The 27,180-nt window shown below is 41.5% G+C and overlaps 3 protein-coding genes across 4 annotated transcripts in view; 2 read left to right on the plus strand and 1 right to left on the minus strand.

Annotated features, from left to right (window-relative positions):
* FRY (FRY microtubule binding protein) overlaps positions 1–12,408 on the plus strand; it is a gene marked incomplete at both ends in the record, with an annotated part of 159,987 nt that extends 147,579 nt beyond the window's left edge. The window contains 4 exons of one of the 2 annotated variants that reach the window (XM_079549123.1): positions 7,451–7,468; positions 10,017–10,127; positions 11,400–11,593; positions 12,150–12,408. In XM_079549123.1, coding sequence (XP_079405249.1) covers positions 7,451–7,468; positions 10,017–10,127; positions 11,400–11,593; positions 12,150–12,408 — 582 coding nt within the window. The remainder of the gene's footprint in view (positions 1–7,450; positions 7,469–10,016; positions 10,128–11,399; positions 11,594–12,149) is intronic. The other variant, XM_079549124.1, reaches the window with a different exon arrangement.
* Positions 12,409–14,973: 2,565 nt separating this feature from the next.
* On the minus strand, positions 14,974–16,572 carry ZAR1L (zygote arrest 1 like; the record flags this gene model as incomplete). Its single annotated transcript, XM_079549261.1, has 4 exons — positions 14,974–15,117; positions 15,476–15,550; positions 15,704–15,796; positions 15,970–16,572. 4 exons carry the CDS (start codon positions 16,570–16,572, stop codon positions 14,974–14,976), a joined length of 915 nt encoding a protein of 304 aa, XP_079405387.1.
* A 2,325-nt stretch (positions 16,573–18,897) lies between these two features.
* The window catches only part of BRCA2 (BRCA2 DNA repair associated), a gene marked incomplete at both ends in the record, with an annotated part of 36,817 nt that continues 28,534 nt past the window's right edge, over positions 18,898–27,180 (plus strand). Inside the window, 8 exons of the mRNA XM_079549290.1 lie at positions 18,898–18,964; positions 21,410–21,655; positions 23,036–23,144; positions 23,983–24,035; positions 24,138–24,178; positions 24,272–24,383; positions 25,981–26,036; positions 26,947–27,061. Coding sequence (XP_079405416.1) covers positions 18,898–18,964; positions 21,410–21,655; positions 23,036–23,144; positions 23,983–24,035; positions 24,138–24,178; positions 24,272–24,383; positions 25,981–26,036; positions 26,947–27,061 — 799 coding nt within the window. The remainder of the gene's footprint in view (positions 18,965–21,409; positions 21,656–23,035; positions 23,145–23,982; positions 24,036–24,137; positions 24,179–24,271; positions 24,384–25,980; positions 26,037–26,946; positions 27,062–27,180) is intronic.

Genomic DNA, 27,180 nt, shown 5'->3' on the forward strand with positions numbered 1-27,180 from the left:
TGCTGTACTTCCCCCTTCTCTCACTGATGGGGTTTGGCATAATCCAGTTTTCACACTCAAGACTTAGAGGAATTGTTGTTGCCTTGGCCGAAGGAAATGACAAGTTTTCAGAGGCAACACTTATGCCTTCCTATTCTAGACAAGGAATCAGAGTTAACCCTGCCTGGGCTGTGTGTGCAATCCATTTCAGAGAAGTCATTTTCCTACAGCACACTGTCTCTGAAAATCAGTCCTGATGTACTGTGCTTCCACTTTACTCCTATTTTGTCTACAGCTGTTACAGACTCAGCCTGCAAAACAGAAAGACTTACCTGGTTGAAATCCACTTACATTAGCAGTTACAAAATAATGACTGTAAAATGACTGGTTAAATTATTTATGCTTTAGGAAAGTATTTATAGCAAAGGCAAAATAGCTCTTCTGTCACTTCTAGACACAAGTTTTACACATAAGTGTGTGTATATATATATATCTGTACATATATATTTAGCATATTAATTCCAGTTAAGAAATCAGTCATTTGAGAAATCAGCATGATCCAGTGGCATGCCTGTGATCTGATGTACTACCTATAAGAAACAGGTGATGTCTTTGTGCTTGAGAATGAGTTGGGTTATTTTGTGGGTTGTATTTCTTTTTTGGAGGAAAAGGAATGAGGACATTGAAAAAGGAGGAGGATGAAGAGAATTAGCCAAAGTCACGGAACAGCAGGAGCATGTAGAAAAAAATAACATATCCTATTTACATGAATTGTAGCTTATAACAGGTTATAATGACATTTTCAGAACTCTTTTTTTTTTTTTAAGACATTGTCATGTTGGTTTTGATTGTTTGTCTTCTCCCCCAAATCATTTTATTGTCTTCTGTTTTTATTTTAACCTCTCATTCCATCTCTATGTATTTCATCTTCCAGTTTGACCTCAGTTGCATTTGTTTCTTTGGTTTGGTTTGATTTTGTGCCGTTGCTCAGTAATCCCAAATCCTTGCCATCCCTGCATTTTAGCTTCCTTGATTTTATTAGCAAATCTGATTTGCTAATAAATCCTCTGGCTGTAGTCACAGGCGGTGGGAAAACTGTTCAGTCTTCTTCCGTCTGGCACTGGCACCAGCAAAAGTTGCACATGCCTTCCTATGCGTTTAAAGAAGATGCTGTCTCTTCTGTAATTGTTACGGTGTGCCGGGAAGTCACAAGTGAGCTATTCTCACATCTACAAAAGAGGGGCCTGGAACGTGTGCTGCTGCCTGTCCTGCCAAGTAGATCGGGGAGGGAGATTAAGTGATACATGGAGAGGCACAATTGGGCTGCCTGTGGATGACCTCTGCCCACTGGTGCACAAGACTCTGATCAGTGGCTTCAGGTAGTAGGTGTTATGTATGTTGCTGTATGCAATTTGTTTATACTCTTCATCCCTATTTTGGTAACCCCCAAAAATGGATGGAGGATCAGACATCTTGCTGATCATCTGCTTACTTTCTTTTTTGAAAAAGTACAGCAGAGAGAATGCTGAGGAGAAGGAATAAAGTATGAACTGAGCTCACATATAAATGGTCTGAGTGCTTCTAAAAGTTAATAAATATGTTCCATTTGCATGTTTGATTATTACTTTTTTAATTAGGTGTTCTTTTTCTCAGATTTAAATGTGAAACCAGAGTCAGTATTCTTACTGCTTATCAAGCAGTCTGAAAAAAGGGTTTCTTACTCTTGCAAGAATCCTTGATAATAATAATAATAATAACAATAGTAATAATAATAATAATAATCCTCTATCCCAGCAATGTTCTTTCAACCCAAAATACATTATTCCTTGGAAGTGGACAGGATGGTAGGTGTTTGATCAACAGACATATTTGTTTCTTCCCCTTCTCAACTCACCTGTCAATTGAAAACAGCTCTTCCCAAGGGAACTTTCTCATATATAATAATTCATTCTATTTATTCATCAAAAGAATAAATGAATACAAAACAAAAGAATAGAAACAAAAGAATAAACAAAAGAGTAATGGGAAAAAGAGTTCAGAAAAGAGGAGAAGGAGAAATGTTATTAGAAAGGGAATAGGATAAGTAATTCTTAGATTGACAGATATTTTTTTTCATGCCTTTCCTTTTGTGTTCTCCCTTAGCCTGGATGGCCAAAGAATCTACCAACTGCAGGAAAAAAAACATCTGTCTTACAGTGGTAGCCATTAGGGAACCTGTCTGAACTCTTAGATTTACTGATGGTTTGACTAAGTCCTGAAATCCTGCCTAAAACTTCTGACATAAAAAAAATGCCTAGCGAAACACAAATAGCTAAACACAAAACCAGGCTACTTCTGAAAAGATTCAGAAATAATTGCAAGGAAAAAAAGCAATACCTTGTTTATGGAGTGCAGAAATCTAGGATTCTCAGAACTCCCCAGAGAACCCCAAAACAGACATAAGATCAGATTCAGTTTTGCCATCAGGGTTGCATCACAACTAGCTTAAATGGGTTTTGCTTGCCTGTGTGCACAATTCACTTGGCACTGATTTCCCTAATCAGATCCTAGTTCAAAATAATTGCACATGATTTGTTGACTGTTGTTACTGTTGCTGAAAATAGGCAAAGGCAAAAATTGCTTATTCTGACATTAAAGGAGCTTGAAATAGAAGTTGTCAAGGCCAGCTACTGGAACTAGCAAATTGGGCAACAGCTGAATGTGCCAGAATGCCTTTCCACCTCTTACTCTTGCAACAGATGGCGTGATTGGTCCATGTCTCTGATTTGTAAGCTGTGATGCTACATTCAGTCATTTGATGCTGCAGAATTTTAAGCACAGAGGAGTTGATCTATTGACAGATTACCTGCACATACTGTTATGCTGTCTGTCCACATGTAACAGATAAGTAAATCCCATGGTACATTCTTGCTCCCTACCAAATGGGGATTCTTATTTTTTTATCTAGCCAAAGACTGGTTTGGGGTGTTTGGGGTTTGTTTTTTATTTTTGAAAAGAGATACATGAAAGATCCCACTTTTAAAGTCGATTATTAGTAACTAATTCAAATAAGTATTTGTCTCCTAATGAGACATTCAGCTTACTCTGCAAGTCCAAAGTCAGTATACACTTTCCTTAAAACTTGCTCATTCAAAAGATTACAGTCTATTGTGTGTGGGCTGTACAAACTCAAGTTGTTAATGGATTTTTAAAGCACATTGCATCCCTTAGCACTTTGCTGGAGAAGTTGAGAATGTGCCTTTTGCTGTGGGTTTTCCTGTGGCTGAATGTTCAATGACTCTGGGCCACCAACAGGACTGAAAATCTACATCCTGACGCCATAGTAATCTGGAGTTCAACTGAGTCACAGTATACTTAAAGGCAGAGTGAATCTCATTATTAAATTAGAAGGTTGATTGGAAATTAGATTAGAAATTTCAGTTTCTTTATACTACCTGACCACTGTTGGACAGATCCATGGACTCACGACAAGCTCAGTTTGACTCTTGCGGACAGCTTTTCTAGAGGACCACAGCAGGATTTTGGCTTTCTCCAGATGGAGCAATTTCTGCTGTCCTTCAATTCCAGTGGATATTGAAGAATGCAACAACATATATCGTATCTCTCTTTTTCTCTCTGATACTTATACAATACAATATATTCATGTATATATTATACATATACAATACAATATATTCATTAACTTTATACTAACTAATATATTAACTTTCCAGTTTGAGAGAAAAAGCTTTTGTCTACTGCAGTTTCAAATCACATAGAATACCCCAGTAAAATGTGCTTGCAATTAAAAACTCTCGCACAGAGCAACTGTTTTGTTATGATGGGACTCTCCTATGTCATCAAATGACTGACAACTGTGTTGCCATCACAGTTTTAATGTCTTAAGAGGCAACTGTGTAGCTCTTGTCTCTTTATAGTATATAAAAATGATTCCTTGAAAAAAGCAAGAAGAAAAGCCAGTGATGTAAGGATTAGTATTTTGCTATCTTCTGCTAATAGTACAGAAAAGTAATTCTTCCAGTAATAAATCAAAGGGTTGCTGTTTCAGTGGGAGTTGAGGGTTCTTAGCTGAAACATTTATTAGCTGCATGAAGGACTAGTGTAAGTGATCCAGTGACTCTAAATATTTGGTATTCTCATAGTCATAGAATCATAGAGTGATAGGCTTGGAAGAAACCTTAAAAACCATCCAGTTCCAACCCCCTCCCATGGGTTCCTCCTGCTAGATCTGGCTGCCCAGGATCCCATCCAGTTGGGCCTTGAACCGCTCCTGGGATGAGCATCCGCTCTTTCTCTGGCAGCCTGTTTCAGTGCCTTACTACCCTCATAGCGACGAATTTCCTCCTAACTTCTAACCAAAATCTCCCCTCTTGTAGTTCAAAACCATTCTGTCTTCTGCAATTGCTATCAGATTACGTAAAAAATTGGTGACTCCTGATTATAAGGTCCTGTTAAGCTGTATAAGGTCTCCATAGAGCCTTCTCTTCACCAAGCTGAGTAAGCCCAACTCCCTCAGCCTTTCTTATAGGAGAGGTGCTCCAGCCCTTTGATCATCTTCATGGCCTTCCTCTAAACCCATTCCAACAGCTCCACATTCTTCTTGTGCTGGACACAGTACTGCCAGTGGGGCCTCATGAGGGCAAGTAGAGAAGATACAGCTGATAAAGCCATTAATTGGGTATTGTCTATCACAGTTCCCTTACAATAGGCATTAAAGTAGAAACTGAGGAGAAAAGTGGAAGCTAGGAGCATTCTGCCCAGATCCACGATACTGGAGACTAAAAGAAATGTCATTTAGTCAAAAAATGACTCAGCAGAGTCATTTTTTGAGTCATCTCAGCTCAGCAGAGAAGGACCTGGGGGTCCTGATGGACGAGAGACTTAACATGAGCCATCAGTGCGCTCTGGCAGCTCAAAAGGCAAATGGGATCCTGGGCTCCATCAGGAGAGGGGTGGTCAGCAGGGACAGGGAGGTGATTGTCCCTCTCTACTCGGCTCTTGTGAGGCCCCATCTGGAGTACTGTGTCCAGGTGTGGAGCCCTCAGTACAAGAAAGACATGGAGATTTTGGAAAGGGTCCAGAGGAGGGCGACTAAGATGATCAGGGGGCTGGAGCACCTCCCCTATGAGGACAGGCTGAGGGAGTTGGGCTTGTTCAGCCTGGAGAAGAGAAGGCTGCGGGGCGACCTCATTGCAGCCTATCAATACCTGAAGGGAACCTACACCCAGGAGGGGAGTAAACTCTTCAAAAGGGCTGACAATAGCAGGACTAGGGGAAATGGATCCAAGTTGAAGGAGGGAAGATTTAGGTTGGATGTTAGGGGGAAGTTCTTTACAAGGAGAGTGGTTAGGCCCTGGAACGGGCTGCCCAGGGAGGTTGTGGATGCCCCGTCCTTGGACGTGTTCAAGGCCAGATTGGACGGGGTCCTGGGCAACCTGATCTAAATGTGTATGTTTGGCCCTGCTAGGCAGGGGGGTTGGAACTACATGATCCTTGAGGTCCCTTCCAACCCGGGTGATTCTGTGATTCTGTGTGATTCTGTGAATGATCTACTCAACTTTCATTTTTTATGCTTAAGGAGTGAGGAAGAAAAGTTACAATCATGGAATTGGAGAGCCATGCTGATTTGAATGAGTATTTGGAAAGATTTTATAATATTCCTTGAAAGATCTGTATAGTTTCTTCTGATGAAGGAGGGATTTACATATGAGATGAAATCCCAGTTCACACCTCCTACCCCCTTCTCCATGACTTTTTTTTGTTTGTTTTATCGTTTTTGAAGCAGTAAACAAGAAAAAAAAGTTTTCCTGTGGGGAAAAAAAAAAAGACCATGGAATTCACTTATTTTCTGCTTTCTCTCTTCTTGAAAGTCAATTCCATGGCACGTTAGAAATTATACCTGGATTCAGTGTTTTTCAAAAGTCTGAGTGAAACTTGTTGGCATGCTGAGATTCAGAGGAGCCCGAGAGGCAGACAAGATTTTAAAAACACAAATGGGCACACCTAGGGCACGGTGCTCTGTCTGCTCTTGTCCTCTTCTTATCTGAAACACAGCTTAACAAAACTTAATTTTCATGAACTGCATGGAAGCCAGGATATACAGGAAGGCTTTTTTAAGAATACTAACACTTATAGGAAAAAAAAAAAAAAAGGAAAAAGAAAAAGAAAAGGAAAAAGAAAAAGAAAAAGAAAAAGAAAAAGAAAAAGAAAAAAAAGTTCAAAGAACATTAAAGGCTTAAAATTAAGCATTGCAGAAGTGTAAAGCTAAACTTGTCATGGTTTTGTTGAAGTTTAGTGCAAGATTTGGTACGATACTTTTCATACATTTTTAATTGCAAGGCCATGGAAAGAAACAGGACCAAAGTACTTTGTGTGACCATATAAAGTTAGCATTATTTGACTTTTCTCTATTTGATGCCTTTGTACTGATTTACTGAAGGTAAATCATTTTAGTAAGAATTTCCAAAGTTTATTAGTGTCATGTGCAGGCTGCAGCTGGGCAGACGTCATTGTGGTTTGTTGGCTACAACATTGACATCATTATTCTGGTCATCTAAAATGTCACAAGAATATAATATTAGTAAGGAGATCTGCATTAAACATGCACAAAATGCGAGTGTGGCTCTTGGTAGAGAAAAGAGGAGCACTTCTTTTTTGAGAAATTTATTTCTGAGACGGTGATCCTTAATCTTTGAAATGCTATTATGGGTAAATTGGAGTTTTTATTACTTCACAACAATGCTTACACTGACATTTTAATAGCTTCAGAATTACAGATCAGTGAATCATGATTGGTAAGAGAAGGGAATGCAGATCTGAACAAGTGGCCCTGCCATGTAGTCAGACCAAACTGGCATTTTCCATTTATTTTTTTTCTTATGATTGCTTAAGTTATGTATTAAATGTTTCCATTGTAGTGTGCCAAGTAATAAACCCAACAGCTTATCCTGTACATTTCTTCAGATCTATTACATCCAAAAATAGAAGTATTCCTAAATAATAAAATATTTCTTTAAAAGAAAATTAAAAAATCAGTACTGTTAATCGCTTGAAAGCCCTGCATAATGTTTGAGTGCTTTGCAATACGAGCTCTTTACAATATTAAGGAAAGAAAATTTAAATAAAAGTGTTATTTCTTGAACTTCCTAACCCAAATTCACTGTAAGCTCCTGGGCTTCTGAGCAGGATAAATCAAAACTAATAAATATGAAGGTCTAACTGAGGAGGATATTTAGACTATAAGTTACTATTAGAATTTAGACTGTGATTTACCATTAGAATTCAGAGCTTGATTTTATTGAGTGCTCTGCATGTCGTATGTAACACTGCCAGGCAGTTACTGAGGCAAGCATTGCTAATACTGCTGACAAGTTATGCTGTTACAGATGGGCTGTGCTTCCTATTGCATGCATTACACTGACACTATACTTTCTTTCCTTTCCTTTTCTCCTGTGCCATGCTTGCTGTGTAGCAAATGGAATCTCTTGCAGTAAGTTGAAGTTCTTTCATATTCTTTGTCCATCTCTAGATGGACTAATACACCCCAATTTTACTGTTTTACTTCTAAGCATGTTTTCCTTTTTTGTTGGAATTTTCTTTTAAAATATGTGGTTCTACATGCAGTGACTAAAATCATTTACTAAGATGTGTTTTGTGAAATCTAAAGATACTGTGCCAAAATTCTGACACTTTCATATGCTATTTCAAATTGTCACTTACATTACTTTGTGAAAACTGAGTCTCTAAATGGTTATCATATGCTGGAGTAGAAGGTTAGTTTTTAAAAATTCTTTTAATTTCACAATTTTCAATTATTCTGTGTGAAAAAACTAAAAATTACAGTAGACAGTTGTTTAAAATTGTTTTTGTTATATGTTGATGAATGTTCTTAGGTCAAGAGGAAAAAAAAATGGAGTTCTTTGATATGATAACTTCATACTGAAAGACTCAAACTTGAGCCTTCAATTCAACCTTAGTTTGTCTTAATTCAGATTAGCAGCTAGCAGAGTAGCACTGAATTACTGTGCCCCAAAGACTAGAAAATAGTGTATTACATGCCAATCTATTGTATTTCTTAATTATATTACACTATGTGCTGGTTTTGAGTTCATTTTTACCTCCCTGACAACTTGAAGATTATTTGTGTTTACCTGCCAATTAGATTTACCAGTTCTTCAAAATTTGGACAGAGTGAATTTCTGTAGAACCTCCCGTGTCCCTGCTACTGAACCTGGACTGGGAGCAAGGAGCAAGTGAGCCTCTTGGGCTGGCATTACTGGTGCACTGTTGGCATTCCTGGCTTCATGCTCAACTGTGGCTCAGAAGCAACCAGAAGACAGAGAATTCTTCCAGGAGGTTCTGTCTGAAAAGTCAATCTTACTTGTGGAAGGAGGAACCTTTGTAATACACATGCAAGTTTGGCAGTGCTGTGTGGCCTCAGTTACAGAGAACGATCACTGAGCAAGTTTAATAGACAGCATCCCTCACGCTCTGCCTTGTCATTCTTTTGGCCACAGTAGGTTTTGTCTGTACTGCACCCATAATTCACTTATGGCCGAGCAGGTCACACAGACATTCCTTTCCTTTGCCCCACCACAGATGTGTGGGGTCAGGTTGACCCCCAACACTTGTTGGTCCCCCCCCCGCTCCCACTTTCTTCCATCGCCCTCCCATGGCATGGGCAGGGACACCAGCTCTGCCCAGTTTTGATAATGCCCTTGGTTGACCGTACATAGCTAGGCAGTTGGTGCCCACCCTTACCTGATGAACAGTGGTGAGATTTGCCATCCAGCTGCTCTTTTGACCTCAACTGTTGGGCTCATAAATAAATTTTAGAACTGGAATGCTAAAGATGTGGTTCTCATTTTATCTTATCGGTGAAAACCCTGACACATATTGAACCATATATAAACAGTCAAATTAATGCCTATGTTTCTAAAGTACTTTTTCTTAGTATTTGTGCTGACATTTGCACTGACCTCTATTGAGCAAGCAGCTGAAGTCCATTAAGGAGGCAAAGGCATAAACAGAATCTTCTTTCCTGCCATGTTTAGCATGAAGTTCTGCTCTCATTCCCCCAAGTCAATGGAAAGATCACTGAGCCTGCGCATGGTCACTCTTCCTGTGGAGATGACAAATTAAATGTGGTTTGAAGTCTGTAAGTCTTTCCTGTAAAGGACTGGAAGCCTTCAGACATGCACTTGCAGAATTTTCACTTCTGTAATTTGCCAAAGATGAAGTATTCCTACCCTCCCCACCATGATCCATCTGTGGAACTCCAAGAGATCCCCTCCTGGTGACACACACAGACAGCAGCACCACCAGCATGTTAGTTCGATGTCTGTGGCACATGTGCCCATTTCTTGTTACTACAGTGCGTCCAACACTTTTCGTATGGTGCTGCACAGTCCTCTGGAAGAAACAAATTAGACTTCACAGGACAGTGTGAAGCTAGACATTCTCTTACACATTAAATTCTTTCTATTTGCTGTATGTTTTCATTAAGATGCTGAAAATCCATGAGCTGAAGTTTAAACTGCAGAGCTGGCATTTTCTCTGCCCCACTCCAGGCTGGGTTTATTTGCTTCTACCTCTCCCATGAAAGTAGCAGGCAGGAGCTTTGGCCCCTGTGGGCAAATACTTCTTTGCTTCTCTCTTGGATTTCCAACCTCTCAGACGTGGTCTTTGGCCATCTCTGATATTTTAAAGAGTTTTATGTTCTATAAGTCCAAGTCATTTCTCCCATGTCCTGCCTCTGCTTTCCAGCTGCAGTGGTCAGCTAACACATACAAACTGCTTTGAGATTGGTGCTGACGTGCTACTTGAGAGCTACTGTAATTTTGACTTCCAATGTCTTATATGATTTATCTGCAGAAAAAACGAACATTAGTTGGTTTTTGAAATAGTATATGATCATACTTTGGTAAAATAACGTTTTTTGAAGAACTAAACTATCTCAGATTGGTTTTATTGGTTATTAAAAACTATCCTGACTTATGGATCTTTATTGATTAGTTCTTCTGTAACTCTCTCCCTAGCAATTGGAACTGTGTCAGAGATTATATAAACTCCACTTCCAGCTGCTGTTGCTTTTTCAGTCCTACTGTAAACTTATTGGACAAGTGCACGAAGTCAGTTCGATGCCAGAGGTACGTGGCCAACATTACCGAGTCTTCCTGATCCTGTTCTGTGGATAACCAGACTGAAATCAGTTAAATGCTTCCCAAGAGTGTTAAACGTATTTTAAGACTGTAGTTAACAAAATCCCATAATTGAGTCCTTTTTATTGTCAGCATTATAAAGATAAGTATTTATGGCATAACAACACATCTTTTTCAACCCAAACATCTTTGTGCTCTGAGGAGTTTATTGTCAGCAGTTGCGTAAAATAGATGCTACTTTTGAAGTTATCTTCAAGGTTATCACTTTAAGTTGAATGATCATCATTTCAAGAGAAACAGTAACATTAACTTGCCATTCTTTGTATATTTTTTTCCTGATGAAGTCCATATATTTTAAACTGCTGAGGAGAAGAAGTTACTGTATGTACTTTGCTTACTGCATTACAAACATTTAAGCAACAAAGTGAATCTTCTGTCATATTCTAGTATATTGCAGATTCTCCAGTAAACAGAGATGGTTGGTTTGTTAGATGTGAGATGTACCATAATAGTAGAAATACTTTCAGTACTTGTTGAGTCTTAAGAAACTGTTCTCCAGGCAGTCTTGTAAGTGAGTACGCTGCTTCCTTCTAAGAGACAAACAGGTACTGGGAATCTAGTTAGAGTGGCTGAGATTTGAGAAATATCTTCTGTTCTTTATTAGAGGATTGATTTCTATAACTGTTTAATAGATTGTTTTGTTAGATTGCTATAAATAACACAGCTTATGGCTGTAGCGGAATGAGGGGCAATTGTTTCACCACAAAATGAGCACATTTTGCTATGTAAAAGAAGTTCCATTTCTGGTTCATGTGACAGTGGCTATTTTTAATATACATGAGCATCTGAAGGTAGATCTTTAACTTTTCAGCCTTTGAGAAAAGGGCCTATCAGCTCCTGCATGTGTATTGTAAATAAATAACATCACTGATAAGAGAAGTAAAAGTTGTTTTCATGAACTTATGCATATTTATATGAAAACAGATATGAAATGGGAATGACAGATAGAAAATTGTTCAGATGTGCTCTTGCAAAAGGAGGACAAAATTCCCACATAGTTAATCTTAAACTCAAAGCTTAAAAATCTGTAGTTTGTGTTTTTTTTGTTTACAGTACAGAGCACAAAGGTTCAAGGAATGTCCTTGTTGAAGTGGGTATTTTCCATAATTTGTACTGCTAATAGAACAGACTTGAAATAACCACTCTTTGGTACCTATGGAGAATGAAAACATGCATCTCATATCTTTCTCCTCGGAACAGCTGCTAAATATGTCAAGAGAACTGAGTGAGTTGAAGAAAAATCTTAAGGATGCTACTGCCGCGATTGCAGCTGAGCCTCTGAGCATGGAATCTGAGCCCATGTTCAATTCTACGGAAGCAGCCATTCAGTCCATGCTGGAGTGTCTGAAAAACAACGAGCTGGTTAAGGCTGTACGGCAAATAAGGGAATGCAGGCAAGTCGTACTACGCAGTTCACGGTAGACTTTCCTGTTATTAGAAGAGCATGCATTTATTACTCTCCTAACTTTATACTAAATGTAATGTGCTGAGTCACCATAATTAATATTACGTTTCAACAGATATGTGGGGCACTGATGTTAGTAGCTTTTGTGGGATGTGCCAAAAGTAATGATATCAAATCAGCAGTACAAACACAGATGTTTACCACCACGAAGGCGTTTAACAGCATTGCATAGATACAAAGTACTGCTGTGAAGCTCCTGAGAATCTTTCTATATGTATGTCACTGCCATCAGCTGATGTTCAGCCCAGTTTCACTTCATTATTTGAATGAGATTTCTTAGCCTTCTATTTTTAGAAAATAGGAATCATGCGTTTGTGTGATGTCGGTGTCTGCTATCAGTAATTACTGAGTGGCATAAACAAGAGAGTTCCTTTGGCTTGTGATGTGACCAAGTCTGCTCTCTTTGTTGAGACCTCGGTCACTTAGGTTCGGTGTGTGCTGATAACCCATAATGATACGCACATTCTTTTCCTGTTGGTTTGCAGGATTCTGTGGCCCAACGACATCTTTGGAAGTAGCTCTGATGATGAAGTCCAGACACTGCTGAACATTTACTTCCGGCACCAAACCTTGGGTCAGACGGGCACCTATGCACTGGTGGGCTCTAACCAGAGCCTGACGGAAATCTGTACCAAACTAATGGAACTGAACATAGAGATCCGCGACATGATTCGCAGAGCTCAGAGTTACCGGGTCATCAATACCTTTCTTCCAGACTCCAGCGTTTCCGGCACAAGTCTCTGACAGGACTCTGGGCCCCTCTGTCAAGCTGGGAGTGCTGCCCTGTTGGAGTGAGGTGGCTCAATGTCTTCTCAGCCTTACAAAGGTTTGGTCAAACTGTACTCACTCTTGTTACATTTAGGATTTCTTCTAAAAAGTTACGGGCTGAACTTCAAATGTGTAGCAATACTGTAAGGACGAAGGTAGCATAGAGCATCCAGGACAACATCCTTTGTTCTCTGTTGCACAAAAACCAGTTAGCATTTCACTGAGCAACTGCAACTCACTACTGAAGAAGTGACTTCCGTTGCATTACCAAAGCCTACTACACTGAACAATACTTCCTTTATAGCAAATTAACCTTAGGTTGGCAGAAGTGCAATGTTTCCTTCACAAAATAATATTTTTTGTTATAAAAAAAAAGAAGAAAACTTGTACATTTTTTTCCTTTTTTCTCTTATTTGGTTGAGTGAAAGATGGGCAGAATGAAGCTGGCCACGGAATCTTGCAAACTTGTTGGTCAAAAGCTGAGAGCCTGTGTGTATGAAACAAATAGTAAATGGACTACAGTTTAATGTACACTGTAATTTGAATATGACTACCGTATCTTAAAACAACGAGCTGCTATGAAGTACATTTCCTAATGTTACTAGGCTACTGTCTCTGAAGGTACTGGATCATATTGCAGAGGTCTGTTCTTAGGCCCCCGAGTGTCTTGGTAGATTTTTTGTTTGTTTTTCTTTTTTTTTTTTAAGAACCTTGGCGGCTTTTTACTAGAGGGTTGCTTTTATGAATATATTTATACTATTAAAGGATGGTTGATCTAATTTAACTTGCCATTTTGTAGGAGAAAGTCCCATCGCAGTCAAATCTTTTGAACTGTATTGCATGCTTATTTTTATTTAATATAAATTTGGAGTATAAAAAGTAAAAAAATATTAACGTGAAATGCAAGGTCTCATGTTAAGTTTCTTTAAAGAGATGTCCTATTTTATTTGTAATGTATATATATATAAAAGTCATACCTGTATGTTTTTTTCTTACATTTAACTGCTGTCCAGTGTTAAATGTATGCATGTAAATCTGATGCACATCTGAGACACTTTTGTTCTGACAACTATGTAACTTATTCCCTCTGTAAATACACTTACTGTTTTTGTGAAGTAATTTTGGTTGATACTTGGATCAGTACATCCACTTAACTAAAATATAAAAGTCATATATAATCACAACAGAGTATTGTTAAGACTGTGTCTGTATCTGTACCTATATTGCTGCCAATGGTGTGGATGAGAAGCAGCCTCTAGAAGACACCTGTTCCATGGCTTATGGTTAAATTATTACATTGAAAGAGACCCATAAGTAGTATTTTTTTCCTTTATTATCTCTGACTAAAGCAGATTCAAACTGAAAAAGAAAAAAACCACCACCATCTGCAGGTGAAGGCTTATTTCTGTTAAAAAATATTAACAGGCCTGTTAACTCCAGACTTAGTTTTCAGTGATTTTTCTTCCTAGTACTGAAAGTGGAAGAAAATCTGTCCAGCCTGCCATGGCAGCCCAGGCTCTCAGAACACAGTAAAGCCCTCTCCCCTTTAACCCCATTTCAGAATGCTTGCTTGATTTTAAGAGGATCCTCATCAAGAGGAAAACTCAAGTTGGAAAGAACTGGATGAAGCACTTCAGGAAGTCACCTTGCTGTACCTCCACTTGAAGTAGCAGTAGCCACAAGGTCAAGCTACTCAGGCTTCTAGCCAGTTGAGTCTTGAAAACCTCTGAAGATGGAGCATACTGCTTCCGTGGACAGCTTGTTCTACTTGAGAGTCCATGTAGTGGAAAAGCTTTTCACTTCCTTCTGAACCTCTCGGCTTCTGCCCCCTCAAAGCCCTAGGACAGCACAAGCAGTAGCAACATCTTAATATGCTTCTTTAAAAGGTTTTTCCAAGGTTCTACTGACTGCATTTTGTTCCCATTAGTTGTGTTCAATTACTCACTACCTTTGAGATACCCTGGAAGACCAGAATGCTCTGTGGTTGAATTAAGCAACTATAGTTATATAACAGTTTCTGTAGCTGCAGTGTCTAGACAAACTAGAAAACCCATCTCAAAAAGCTTTTGAAGTTACACCAGCTTACTCGTCTTACAAGATACACACGTCATATCCTTAGAAACCTGCTATTTGATTTTTAAGTATACATTTGCTAAGGGGGGGAAGAAACATGCAGATACCTTTAACACAATTCCCCCCCCAGCCTTCTTCCACACTAGTTCAGTTCAAGTGAAAGAAACTGCTACTACATACTAAACCTTACCTAAAGGTAGACTAAAACCAAAGCCTATGTGGGAAATCCGGTTGTTTCTTTCCAGATATGCTTTCCTCCTTGATCACAGCAAGATGAAACAAGCAGGTAACAAATCAGTGCAAACTTTTATTGAACTTTAATTACAGCATATATACAATAAAGTTAAATATTTTATAAATAACACAGAAGTCTTCATCCATTATCCAATGCCAGGTCAAAAGCCTAAGGTCAAAACATCACAAAAGACAGACAACGCGCAGAGCACAAACTGGTGGAGGGCAGGCAAATCAGACAATGTACTTGAAGCTGTAGGTGTTATCACAGGACAGCCTCTTGCCTTTGCAGCGGCCACAGAGTTCTTGGCGATGAGGTCTGGTGAGATCAATGTGCCTTTTCTTCTGAGGGCAGGTGCAGCGAGTCTTGAAGCAGGTCTTAAGAAATGAGAGAGTGGGAGCAGATAAGAGGCATGCATTGTGTTGGTTTCCCTTAATCATAAGAAGGTACTTGAGCTGATAGGCTTAAAAGAGCTTTTGCAATAAACCCCGTGAAGTTAAGCTGTTAAAGCTTCTCACCTAGAAGCACAACACTACCCTACACGTTACTAGATGAAATAATGCTAGATGGTATGAACAGAAAACTGTTCAGGTAGGCCATCAGCAAGATGAGTCCTACGCAATTACCCCTTTCCCAAATGTTTCCTAGTTCTGACAGAATTATCGTCCCAGTAACAACGAACTGAGTCCATGAGCAACTCGCATAACTTTACCAAAAAAGAAATCTGTAACGTACCTGGCACTGGATTGCCTCCACGCGATAGGGATTGAAGCCCTTCTGGCATTTGCGGCAGAGCTGCTTGAAGTACACCTGAGAAGATTAAGTCTTCAGTGATTTACTTAAGATGTTGAATACCATCACCCAACACTTGTGCCTAAACCATGATACATTTCTCAGGGATGGTGTGTCAAACATGGAAGTGTCAGGAGCGAGACAAGACCTGTTTTGTTACACATAAAGTACCTTGTTACTCCCAGAGATGCACCACACGTAAGCACTCTCCCATCTGGTCTTGCAGTCCTTGCAGTGGAAATAGCCGTACTTCTGCTCCAAGAACTGCAGAGAGAGCTCGCTCAGCATCCTCCCGCCCTCAGCACCAGCCGCCTACAGGGGCGAGATGCTCCCAGGGCAGTGGCCGGTGCTGACGGGACAAGGCGCATCTCCGCTCCAGATTTCCATCACAGGGCTCCTCACCCCCCGGACCCTGCCCGTCTCCCCGCGCCACGCACCTGGAAGGCGGCCCGGCGCCCAGGGGCGGCACTCTGCTCCCGCGGCGCCTCGCTCGAAGCCGCAGCCTCCGCAGGCTCCGCCGGGCCGTCCCGCTGCTCGTCGCTACCGCCCTCCGCCTTCTGCTCCTCGGGGGCGGCCGGAGCCGCCGCTTCCTCCTCTCGGTGCGCCGCGGCCTCGGGCAGCGTAAAGAGGCGTGGGTTCAGCAAGGGCGAGTAGAGCGCGAGGCGGCCCCGGGCGCGGGCGGCGGCGGGGGTGAGAGGGCGGCCGGCGGGCAGCGTGCGCGGCCCCAGCGAGCACTGCACGGCGGCGTCGGCCCGCGGGTTCACCTGCACGCCCACCTCCTTGGTGTTGGCCCGGCGCAGCCGCGGCGTCAGCCCCGGGCTCACCTGCGACAGCAGCGCCTTGAGCTGCGCCCGGCGGCAGCTGTCCAGGTAGTCGGCCGACACCGGGGTGGGCGGCCCCACAGGGAAGGGGCCGAGGCCGCTGCTCTTGTTCTGCTTCCAGCTCGGCTGCTTCGGTGTCGACTCTCCACCGCGGCTGGGCGGCAGGCCGCCCCTGAAACTCTGGAACGAGCCGAAAGGGGGAAAGACGAAGCTCTCCATGGTGGTACCTGCAGAAAGGTCAGCTAGGAGTGGCTCCCGGCCCTGCCTTTATGCCGTCTGCGAGCCGGTGTTAATTGCCGCTAATTGAGGGGGAAATTGGCGCAGCCTGTGCTCCTCCTGCCCTCCGTCCTGTCGCACGGGCTGGGCTCATCGCTGGGGCTTCCAGGGCCTTCGCAGCCGTGGCGGGTCTGCCTGGTGGCTGAAAGGAAGAGAGCTGAGAAGCTAAAGCTGACAAAGCCCTGATAAGCTGATGGTGCCACTGGTGACCCAGCAGAGAATGCGGGCCATTAATCTTTTGGAGAAGTCTTTGTCGTTGCTAAAAGGTTTTAACATCCCCATTACTTAAGGATTGTCTACAAACTGTTTTTCTGTCAGCTGCGTTGTTGTGGGAGATGGGGAGTACTTCAGCTGGTACAAAAGCCCAGAGGGAAAACAGTTAGATTGGGAAAGGTGGCTTAATATCTGTATGATGAAATAAATTACAGCTATACAGGTGCCTTCGTATTAGATTAATAGTCCTTCTGTCCTAACTGCGCCACTTTAGTTATGTCAATTCTAAAGTAACAGAGTTAACATCAAGTAATTAAATTCATCAGAGCTGCATTTGCGAATCTGTAGAGACTGTAGAATCCCTCACACCTCTGGACTTGCTGTGATGTTCCATGATTTCTTTACACCACCCCTCACCTTTATATAAAAGCGTTGCTTTATAAAAGCCGTGGGACAGCAGGGCGGAAAGAATCAGTAGGGATGATGCCTTTAAAATTCCACTGTGTGGGTGAGAAAGATCCCTTTGAGTGCCTGAATGGGACGAAACAACGTTTTTATGGAACAAAAGGCAATACTATTCAGGAAACACTCATAGCTAAAAACAAAATGGGTTGAGGTTAGGTGCTGTGTTTGGTTTTGCAGAACACTGTTCCTATCAAGTGAATGGAAAAAAAAAAAAAAAGGATATCAAGATGATCAAGGTAGAACTTATGACTACAGACTGTGTGGGAAAAAAATAAATAGGATGGAGAATAACATGGAAAGTACTAGCCATCATCTGAATAAATGGTATGGCTTCTACAAGGCTATGGGAAGGAGCAGTAGTTGCACCTGCAAAGCCTTCTGCAGGGTTAAAGGAAGTATATTGGAAGGTGAAGGGACAGAAAAATTGAAGAGAAACGTGAATGTGAAGAGAAACTGATGAAGATTGCACGTGAATAAGTAAGTGTGACAAAACTATAGAAGAATGACTGGTATGGAGAGGCCCTTTTACAGCACAGACGCAAACTCGTGGAATGACAGAATGGTTTGGGTTGGAAGGGGCCTTAAAGCCCATCCCGTCCCAGCATGGGCTATGGGCTGCAGGGCACCGGCTCAGCCTGCTGGGCACATCCAGCCTGGCCTCGAGCACCTGCAGGGATGGGGCACCCACAGCTATGGGAAGGCAGCCTGTGCCTCACTAGCTGCAAGAGGAGGTGGAAAACTGACTGGAATGGAACATGTCGAACTCCAGAGTAATAGCAGGAAGAATTTTTCATCTGACTTGAAGCTGTTTTATGGACTCCTTGCTCTGGCTAAGAATCAAGAGTCTGGGGAACGGACGTGTATGCAGAGGATTATTACGCTTTCTGTAGCCGGTAAGTGCACAGGGGAGTTGGCATCTCATCATGGGAAGGACAGTGAGCTGTGAGAAACAGGTCATGAGGGAAAGGAGGTGCAAACGTCACACGGGGTCGTTCCAGGAACGCAGAGCCGCACCGTGGCTCCCGTGCTCGGCGGCGCTCGGCGCTGAGGGAGGAGCGAGCGGAGCGCCAACCGCCCCGCGGCCCTGAGGAGCGGCGGCCGTTGCGCCGCCTCCGTCCTCCCCGCGGGGAGGCGGGCACAGCTCCGGCCGCAGCGCGCATGCGGCGGGAGGCGGCGTTGGCGCCAAGCTTTGAACGTGGCGGCGTCTCGGGAGCGCGCAGCTCGGCGGGGCAGCGCCGTGCCCGCGGGACCCCCGCGCTTGGGGCGATGCTGCGGCAGCGGAGCGCTCCCGGAGGCCGGAGGGAGATAATATCCCCGCACGGCTAGTGCGGGCGCTCCGCCTCGTTGCCCTGCCGGGGTTGCGGCTCGCGAGGCCGTTGGGTGTCCGTCGGTGCGCGGTGAGCGGTGAGCGGTGTCGGCGGGTCGCCTCCTTCTGGAGCGTGCCGCTGAGGTAACTACCGGCGTGGGACGTGCGGCGCTGGCGCTTAGCCGTGCGGAGCGGGGCAGGCGGGGCGCTGTGAGCTCTGCGTCAGGCGCTGTTTCCTTGTTTCTTCTCAGGTTTTCCAACAAGTGTTCCGGTGAGATTAAAAAATGGCTTACAAATCTGGGAAAAGACCTACTTTCTTTGAAGTATTTAAGGCGCATTGTAGCGATGCAGGTACAGTTTGACTACGTAACGTGTATTAGGGTTGTTGTATGGATATTCGCATCTGTTATGTGCTACCTGTAAACTCTTCTCATCCCGCTCTGCGCCGTGCCAACACGGCCTTGCCCTGAGTGCTGCTCGCAAGTCTGGACACTGCAGTGCCAGAAGAACACAAAGGGCTTAGAGAGCGGCCACAGGAGGGCTGCCGAGATGTGAGGGAGCTAAAGGGGAATACGTATAAGGAGCGGCTGAGGCCCCTGTTGTGCTCAGCCCAGAGCAGGGCAGGCTGAGGGGAGGCCTGATGGCGGCTGCAGCTCCTCACAGGGAGCGGAGGGCAGCGCTGAGCTCTGCTCTGTGTGACAGCGACAGGGAACGGCATGGAGCTGCGTCAGGGGAGGGCGGCTGGGGGTGAGGGAAAGGGTCTGCGCCAGAGGGTGGTGGGCATGGAGCAGCCTGCCCAGGGCTGTGGGCACGGCCCCAGTGCTGGAGCTTGGGGAGTGTTTGGGCAGTGCTCTCAGACATAGATTTGGGGTGTACCTGTGTGAAGCCTGGGGTTGGACTCGAGTATCACTGTGGATCAACTATGATTCTATGATTCTTCTGTTTCAAGAAAAGCACTATGCAGGTTGTTCTTGTCTTAAATCTCTATTCATTATTACCTACTTTCTTGTATATTTCTTTAAATCGTAGTGGTTTTTTTTGTAATGTGTGCTCAGTTGCTTTTTTCTTTCTTTCTTTTTTTTTTTTTAATTGAGCCTGATTTTTGTTACATACTTGTATGCAGGCCAGGGTCAGTCTTTTGCCAGATGAGCTGGTGGTAGTACAGCACATTAATCACAGAATTGCATGGGCTAGAAGGGACCACAAGAGATTGAGTCCAACCCTCCTGCTAAAGCAGGAACTCTACAATAGGTAGCACAGATAAGCATCCAGGTGGGCCTTGAATATCTCCACAGGAGGAGACTCCACAACCTCTTTGGGCAACCTGTTCCAGTGCTCTGTCACCTTTACTGTAAAGAAGTTGTTCAGCATGTTAGTACAGAACTTCCTGTGTTCAAGTTTTAGGCCATTACTCCTGTGAACCACTGAGAAGTGCCTGGCCTCATCCATTTGCCTTCTACCTCCCTTTAGATATTAATAAGCATTAACCACATCCCTCTGCAGTTTTCTTTTCCCCAGTCTGAACAGACCCAGGTTACTCAGCCTTTCCTCATGTGGGAGATATTCCAGGCCCTTTATCATCTTTGTGGCCCTCCACTGGACTCCTTCTAGGAGATCCATGTCTTTTTTAAACTGGGGAGTCCGGAACCAGATACATATTCCAGATGTGGCCTCAACAGGGCAGAGTAGAGGGGGAGGATCAACTCCCTTCACCTCCTGGTCATGTTCTTTTTAATGCACCCCAGGATACCACTGGCCTTCTTGCTCATGGCCAACCTGCTGTTGAATAGAACACTCAGGTCCTACTCTGCAGAGCTCCTCTCCAGCAGGTCGTCCCCTAACCTGTACTGATGCATTCGATTATTCCTCTCCAGGTGCAGGACTTTACATTTGGTCTTGCTAAGCCTTATCAGGTCCCTCCCTGTCCAACTCTCCAGCCTGTTCGGGTCTTGTGGAATGGCAGCACAGCCTTCCAGTGTGTTAGTCATCCTCCTGGGTTTGTATAATCAGCAAATGCTGAAAGAGACCTGTTTAACTTGCTGTTATGTGGAAATAAGGCATGAACTAAATTGAAAGATTTTAAACAAACTGGATGTTCATTAGGTCTTTGGTTAGGCTTATTTATGGTCTAAGAAATTTGACAGGTTTCTTGTTTGTTTACACTTTGTGGGTATCAGGACTCAAAGCTATGTCCTTCTGGGAGGACAGGCTGAGAAAGCTGTGGCTGGTGAGCCTGGAGAAGACAAATTTCAGGGAGACCTGAGAGTGACCTTTCAGTATCTTAATGGGGGATACAAGAAGGAAGGGGACGGATGTGTTAGCAGGGTCTGTTGCAGGACATGGGGAAATAGTTTTAAACTAGAAGAGGAGATTTAGACTGGATATTAATTTTTTTTTTTTTTTTTTTTCTCTTTACAATAAGGGTGGTGAGGCACTGGGACAGGTTACTCAGAGAGGTGGTGATGTGCCATTCTGGAGACACTCAAGGTTAGGCTGGATGGTGCTCTGAGCCCCTGATGGAGCTGTGGGTGCCTCTGTTTGCTGTAAAGGGACCTTTAAAGGTCCCTTCCAATACAAACAATTAATTGATTCTGATATCTGTCCAGGAATAGAATTATGGCAGTGGAAGAGGTAAAGCATAGCATAAGAATGCATAATATATATTTTCCTATACTGTATAGAGGTTTGATTCTGTACAGCTAATTGTGATGTTCTCTTACATGTGTCATATATAGAATTAAGATTTCCCTTTTTTTTTTTTTTTTTTTTTCCTCCCCTGTATGTATTTATTCATAGACTTGGGCCCTATAAGTCTTGACTGGTTTGAAGAGCTCAGCTCAGAAGCACCTCCATATGAGCCTAAGTTGTTAGGAGAACCTGAGGGTCCCATTGGTTGGCTTGATCAAACTTTTAAAACTCCAAAGGCAAAATCCTCTACAGACAGCCAGCTGGCATCAACTCCACTGATTTTTAAAGAACAGAATACAATGCCACCTTTTTCTTCTCCTGGAAAAGAATTGGATCAGAAAAAAATGGAAACAAGTGAGTAAATTTTTACCTGTTAGCCATTGTACCTATCCTTATTGGACAGAAAGAGGAATCTTTTCTGTGGAGATAAAAGCAGGATTGTGTGTAAGAATTTTTTAATGTATTTTTTTGTGTAGAAGAATGTTTAACCTTTTCCCTGCAGTGTTTTGTTTGTACATCTGCTGTGTCTGTGTCCTAGCAATAAGATGAGATTTTCTAAATAGGTTACAGATGAACACAAGTCTCTGCTTGTTGTTGAATTTATCCTTAGACTCTAAAGCAGAGCCTTTAAAGGTGTAGAACCATCTCAGCATTCAAATATAACTTTGCTTCCATAGAACAGTTATCCTGCTTGTTTCTCTTGTTTTTGAGCTTGTGCTCAACTTAGCTGGCACCAGGTTTCTAACTTTAGCTATGCAAACTTCTGTACTATTTTAAGTCCCAAGGGAATTACTGCTAGCATTTCTCAAGATAGAAACAAAGGAGCCCTGAGGTGGTTCTGTTTCACAGCAGACAATTGTTTAGGCTCTGCTGTAAAGTGAAGACTGTTACTGAAGTTTCAGTGGTTACCCATGTCTGGCCCAAGGTCTTATTCTGTTTTCTTGGTTAGCCAAGTGGCTCATGTGCCTCTTGTTTCCTTGTGAAAATGAGAGCATGGATGGAGGTGAGGTCTGGTACTGCGGTGCAGACCTGCAGTGTGTACAGGCTCAGGAACTCAGGAGTAGAGAGGAATGCAGAAATCTAATTTCTGAGAAGGAAATCCACTGGCATTTTCTCACTGGAAACTGTTTTGGGTGGATGCTCGTTCATGCGAGAAGCTCGCTATCAGGGGCGTTCTGCTGCTTTGCTAGGCATACTTTCTCTTTTACCTGAGGATGCATGTAAGTAGCATTTGTTGCCAGTACCATTGGCAGCACCTCCAATAACAGTTTCAGAAATATGTTTTTTTTATTTAGTGCTATTTAAATCAAGAGATGTTATGTCTTAAGTAAATTTGAGAGAAGTCAATGACAATGCATGTTTGGATGCGCCTAGTCCCCTGTAAAAGTTGCTTCTGCAATGATACAAAATGCACAATACAGTGTAGCATGCTGACATTGAATATGTAGTTTGAATAATGTCTTGGAAATACACTGAAACAAACCTTAAAAATCAATAAAGTGACGGAATGAATTGTTTTTGATGGTACATATAATTTTGGTGGAAATGTGGTGAGCTGTGTTAGGATATAGAATTTGGATATGTTCAAAGCACTTGAGGAGAGCATAGCATTAGGTGTGGGTTTTGTACTAAAATCATATCTTATATAATTTTTTTAAAGCTTCTCTTTACACTTCAAAATTGAAACTGTTACTGCAAGATTGTGTTGCAAGATTATTATGTTTTATGTTGTAGGCAGAGAGAATTTGCTAAGTCCAAATATGGCAGGAAGAAAAACACATCAAGAAATTAAAATGCTTGCTTCTCCTCATGGTATCTGCCACAACAACTACGCTGCTGCTAGGTATGCTAAATTAATCAGTGCAGATATAAGATCCATATAAACTGGATTTTAAACAAACAGCACTTTAAAACTGCTGTATTTTTCTGCCAAACTTCTTCAGAATGGTGAATAATCTCACATATCCTGTATGTTTATGGTACTTGTGGGTTGCTAAATAAATGGAAAATAAAATGCTAGCAAATAATTCTGAAGACTTCTTTGCTTTTAGGTGATCTTCCAATTATTTTTCTACTCCTTCGTAGCTGCCATGTGACAGTTACTGACAGTATTTCAGCTCTCCAGACCCTTTATGTCCAGTCCAAGAGCTAAGAATTGTGATGTATCACGTGCTTCTACAGTTGTAGTTTGTAAAACTGTATCTACTGTATTTGATCCTTCGTGGAATGTTTTGGTAATGGCCTTGGGTGTTGTTTTTTTTTTACACTTAAAGGCATATTTTTCAGATTCATCTTCTGAAGGCTCTTGTGTTGATTATAAAGAACAGTTGAAATAATTACTTAATTAAAATAAATTAATTGGGAGAGTTTCCATAGTTTCGTACAGCATGTTAAGATGTTCATAATTCTATTGAAGTCTAGCATGTTGTTTATCAAACAAATATCATTGAAAATTAATGTGTTTCACAAAGGAGGCATTTTACTGTTTGACATAAACTCAGTAGGGTTTAAAATTCTGAAATTCTGACTGGTAGTTAGAAGAAATCTGTTATTTAGTCAGGGAAGTAGCTGTGGTTGCAAAGAAAAGCAATAACAGAGGCAGTAATGTACATAATGTCTGCTATGAATATTTACTGTTATTTTCAGAAATCGATACATTAAATTTATTTCTCATTTTGCAGTCCAACTATTTTAAGGAATACTTGCAGAACACCGCAGAAAAGTAATACAGCTGGTTTGTATTTTCATTTTTTATTCTACAAACTGTCTGATATCTGTAGATGTGTCTTCATTTCTTAGGTTGAACTTGTTGTCCTCATTATGTAATGTTTTTTAGGACCATATGGAAGCTTGTTTTGCACACCAAAATTTTTGGAGGTAAATATTTCATCCCTGTACTTTGTTTTCTTTTTGTGGAGTGTTATGTTTAGAATTCTGCATAAAAGTAAAACTTTTAAAATATATTTCTAGATCCGAACTCCAAAACGTATTTCTGAAAGTCTGGGAGCAGAAGTGGATCCAGAAATGTCCTGGACAAGTTCTTTAGCTACTCCTCCTACACTTGGTGCGACAGTGATAATAGGTAACTCTGAAAATGAACAGTTGCAAAGGATTAAAAACTTTGGGTTTTGATACTTCTTTATTATTTTTTTTTTTCAACTCTTGCAGTGATGCTTTGTGGGTGACTGTAAATAATGCAACCCTAAGTAGAAGAAATGAAATCAAACGTATCCTTGCTTTAAAGATATTTTCTTCTCATGTGTGAGGATTTAGGGGATATAAATTTAGAAATAATAGAGCGAAGCATGGAAAGATGGTTGGATAATGATTCCTTGTGTTTCTTCCACCAAAAAACTAGACAACTATTAAGTCATGAAAAATATGTTATTAAGTGTAAGGTTGCAGCTTGTTGAGTAAACTTCTCAGCAGCCATGCTGGCTTTGGCATTTTGAGGCCAAACCGTTTTATTGGTGCAGGTAGGCAGGCTGAGATGCTGATCCAGTTGAAGACTGTATTTCCTAGATTATTCAGACTGGATAATTCCTGGACCTTATTTCCTGTACAGCTGCACAAACAGCTGTGCCAGTGTAACTGAGCTGATAGCTGCGTAACTGTCACTAACAGTGATGTCAAACATCAAGGCTTGACTTAAAGTGTTGTTGTAAGTGGAATTTCTTTAGCATGGTTAACAAGCAAAATGAAATTTAAATTAATAAGTTGATGATTCTTGAGAAAATGGGAAGATCTGGAGGTCTGCTTATCTATTAGTGGTGCTTTTTTTGTTACTGTCAAACTATCACTGTATGAAGTATATAAAGTATACAGACTTTTAAAGCACGTGCACGCAAAATATCTAACGCATACTAGGAGTGCATGTCAAAACTGGAGATCTTTGTTAGCAGGATCTGCGTGTTGCTCTTAGCTGGGTATTTGTGACTTCTGAATGATGTGACTTGAAGGAGTGGGGGAAGCACCCATCGTATAATGGTACTCTTCTAGGAAATGAGTTCTGCTTTGAACTCTCCTCATTTTCTCATTTCCCGGATGAGCGCAATTATTTTATAGTCTTGAAGTCAACTTTCTGCCACCTGTTACCTGTAAAAGGAAAACTAATTTGGCTGCTACAAAAGAGGAGTTCAATTTATTAATCTTAATACCATAGAGGAACCTAGATACCATGTCTGTGACAGGTGTTATTTCAAGATAATGCACTTAAATCATCTTAAAAGTAGCGTTTGCATTCCCCATTTGTAATGGAGTTGAAAAGATATTACTGTTCTTGTGGGTGGAAAAGGAAAGGAAAAAGAAGTCCTGGTAGCAGCTTGAAGATCTCATACAGATCCTGTGACTGAAAAAAAATGAAGGAGTGATACTAGGAATAACTACTGGAAAGGGGAATGGCAGCAATAGTGGGCTCTTAGTACGCCTACATGGCAGCAACCAGATTATATGACTTAGGGTGTTTTAGGCTGTTAAAAATGCACGCACTGTTCCTCAGACTCACCTTTAGGATGTTTTAGTTAGATCTTCTATTTAGTTTTATTAGGGTTTTTTGTTTATAGATTTAAGGTGCATTTAAAATAATCAAATGAAAACTGTCTCAAATCAGCTGTATTTCATCATGTTCAATAAAATCACTTAGGAGCAAATGAATTGACTTTTCTGTCTTTCTTCTAAAGCTAGAGAGAATGATTCTATTTCTGGAGCAAAGCAACAGGATGAAAGAGCGGAGATAGTAAGTAGTTTTTAAGAGCTGTGCTATTCCTTAATTTCAGTTAAGTTCTTTAGTTGTATGCTTACATTCCCTGAGCCAAGAACAATAATTCTGTCACTTTCACTCTAGGTCTTCCTATCTGGCTATTCTGGCTATTTTTAAAAGTTACTGGTTACTGAAGTAAGCTTGCAAAACATAGCTATAGATTGTATTTTCACAAATACCCCCTTTGAGGAATATTTTGACTGTAAAAAATAAAATATAAATTTGGATTAACTAGCAGTGGGAGTCATTCAAAGAAAAACCAAAGCTAGGAATTGCAACATACCGATTATGTGAGGGTTTACTTGTTTCACTTTATTCCCCTCCTGTCAAAGTTTTGAGTTATTATTTGACTTAAGTTGTCCAATAAGTCCTTGTGCTCAACCCCTATACTAAGAGTTAAAATCGAGGCTTCATTTCAGTCCTTTGATACTGTTACGAAAGGGGCAGTTCCCGCTTAACTGTATTTTTATATGTAAAAGCTGAATGACTATTGAGACTGAAAACCAGGAATGTTACTACTGGGATTTCATTCTTAATACCTGAAACTTCACAGATAATATTTTTAACAGCAAAATCACCTGAAAGTGGCTCTTCTGTTTCTTTTTGAGAGCCTTGCTTACTGCATGCTGGTGAACCCTTTCACTGCCCCATGTGACCCTGTATTGATTACAGAATGAAAGCTGGTTTGCACTGAAGATGAAGATCATCTGCTCACTTATTTGCAAGACGTATAACTGTAAAAACGCTACATTTTATTGTAAGAAATGCAGAATTATTTAGAAATTGCAGCTGTTTATAGCTGCGTGTTTTACTGTTCATGTCACTGATACATAGGGTATATAAACATATGTTCCATGTCATGTTTGGCTGTATCTTTGGTTTGCAGGTTTTGCACAACTTTTTATCTAAAGATGATGAATATACTGCAAAGAATGATACAAGTCTGCTGTCCGTACCAGAGACAGTGAAACTAAATGCTAAAGATGACAAAAAAGATCTTGGTAAGCATTGGTGTTTTATTGCTATTACTCAATGTATTGTGAAGGAATGCTGAGGTTAAGTTATGTAGTATGTCTTGAAATGACCACGTAGCTTATTTCCTCTGCCAGCTGTCTGCTCC

Source organism: Tetrao urogallus, assembly GCF_951394365.1.
Source record: "Tetrao urogallus genome assembly, chromosome: 1".
Classification (NCBI taxonomy): Eukaryota; Metazoa; Chordata; class Aves; order Galliformes; family Phasianidae; genus Tetrao; species Tetrao urogallus.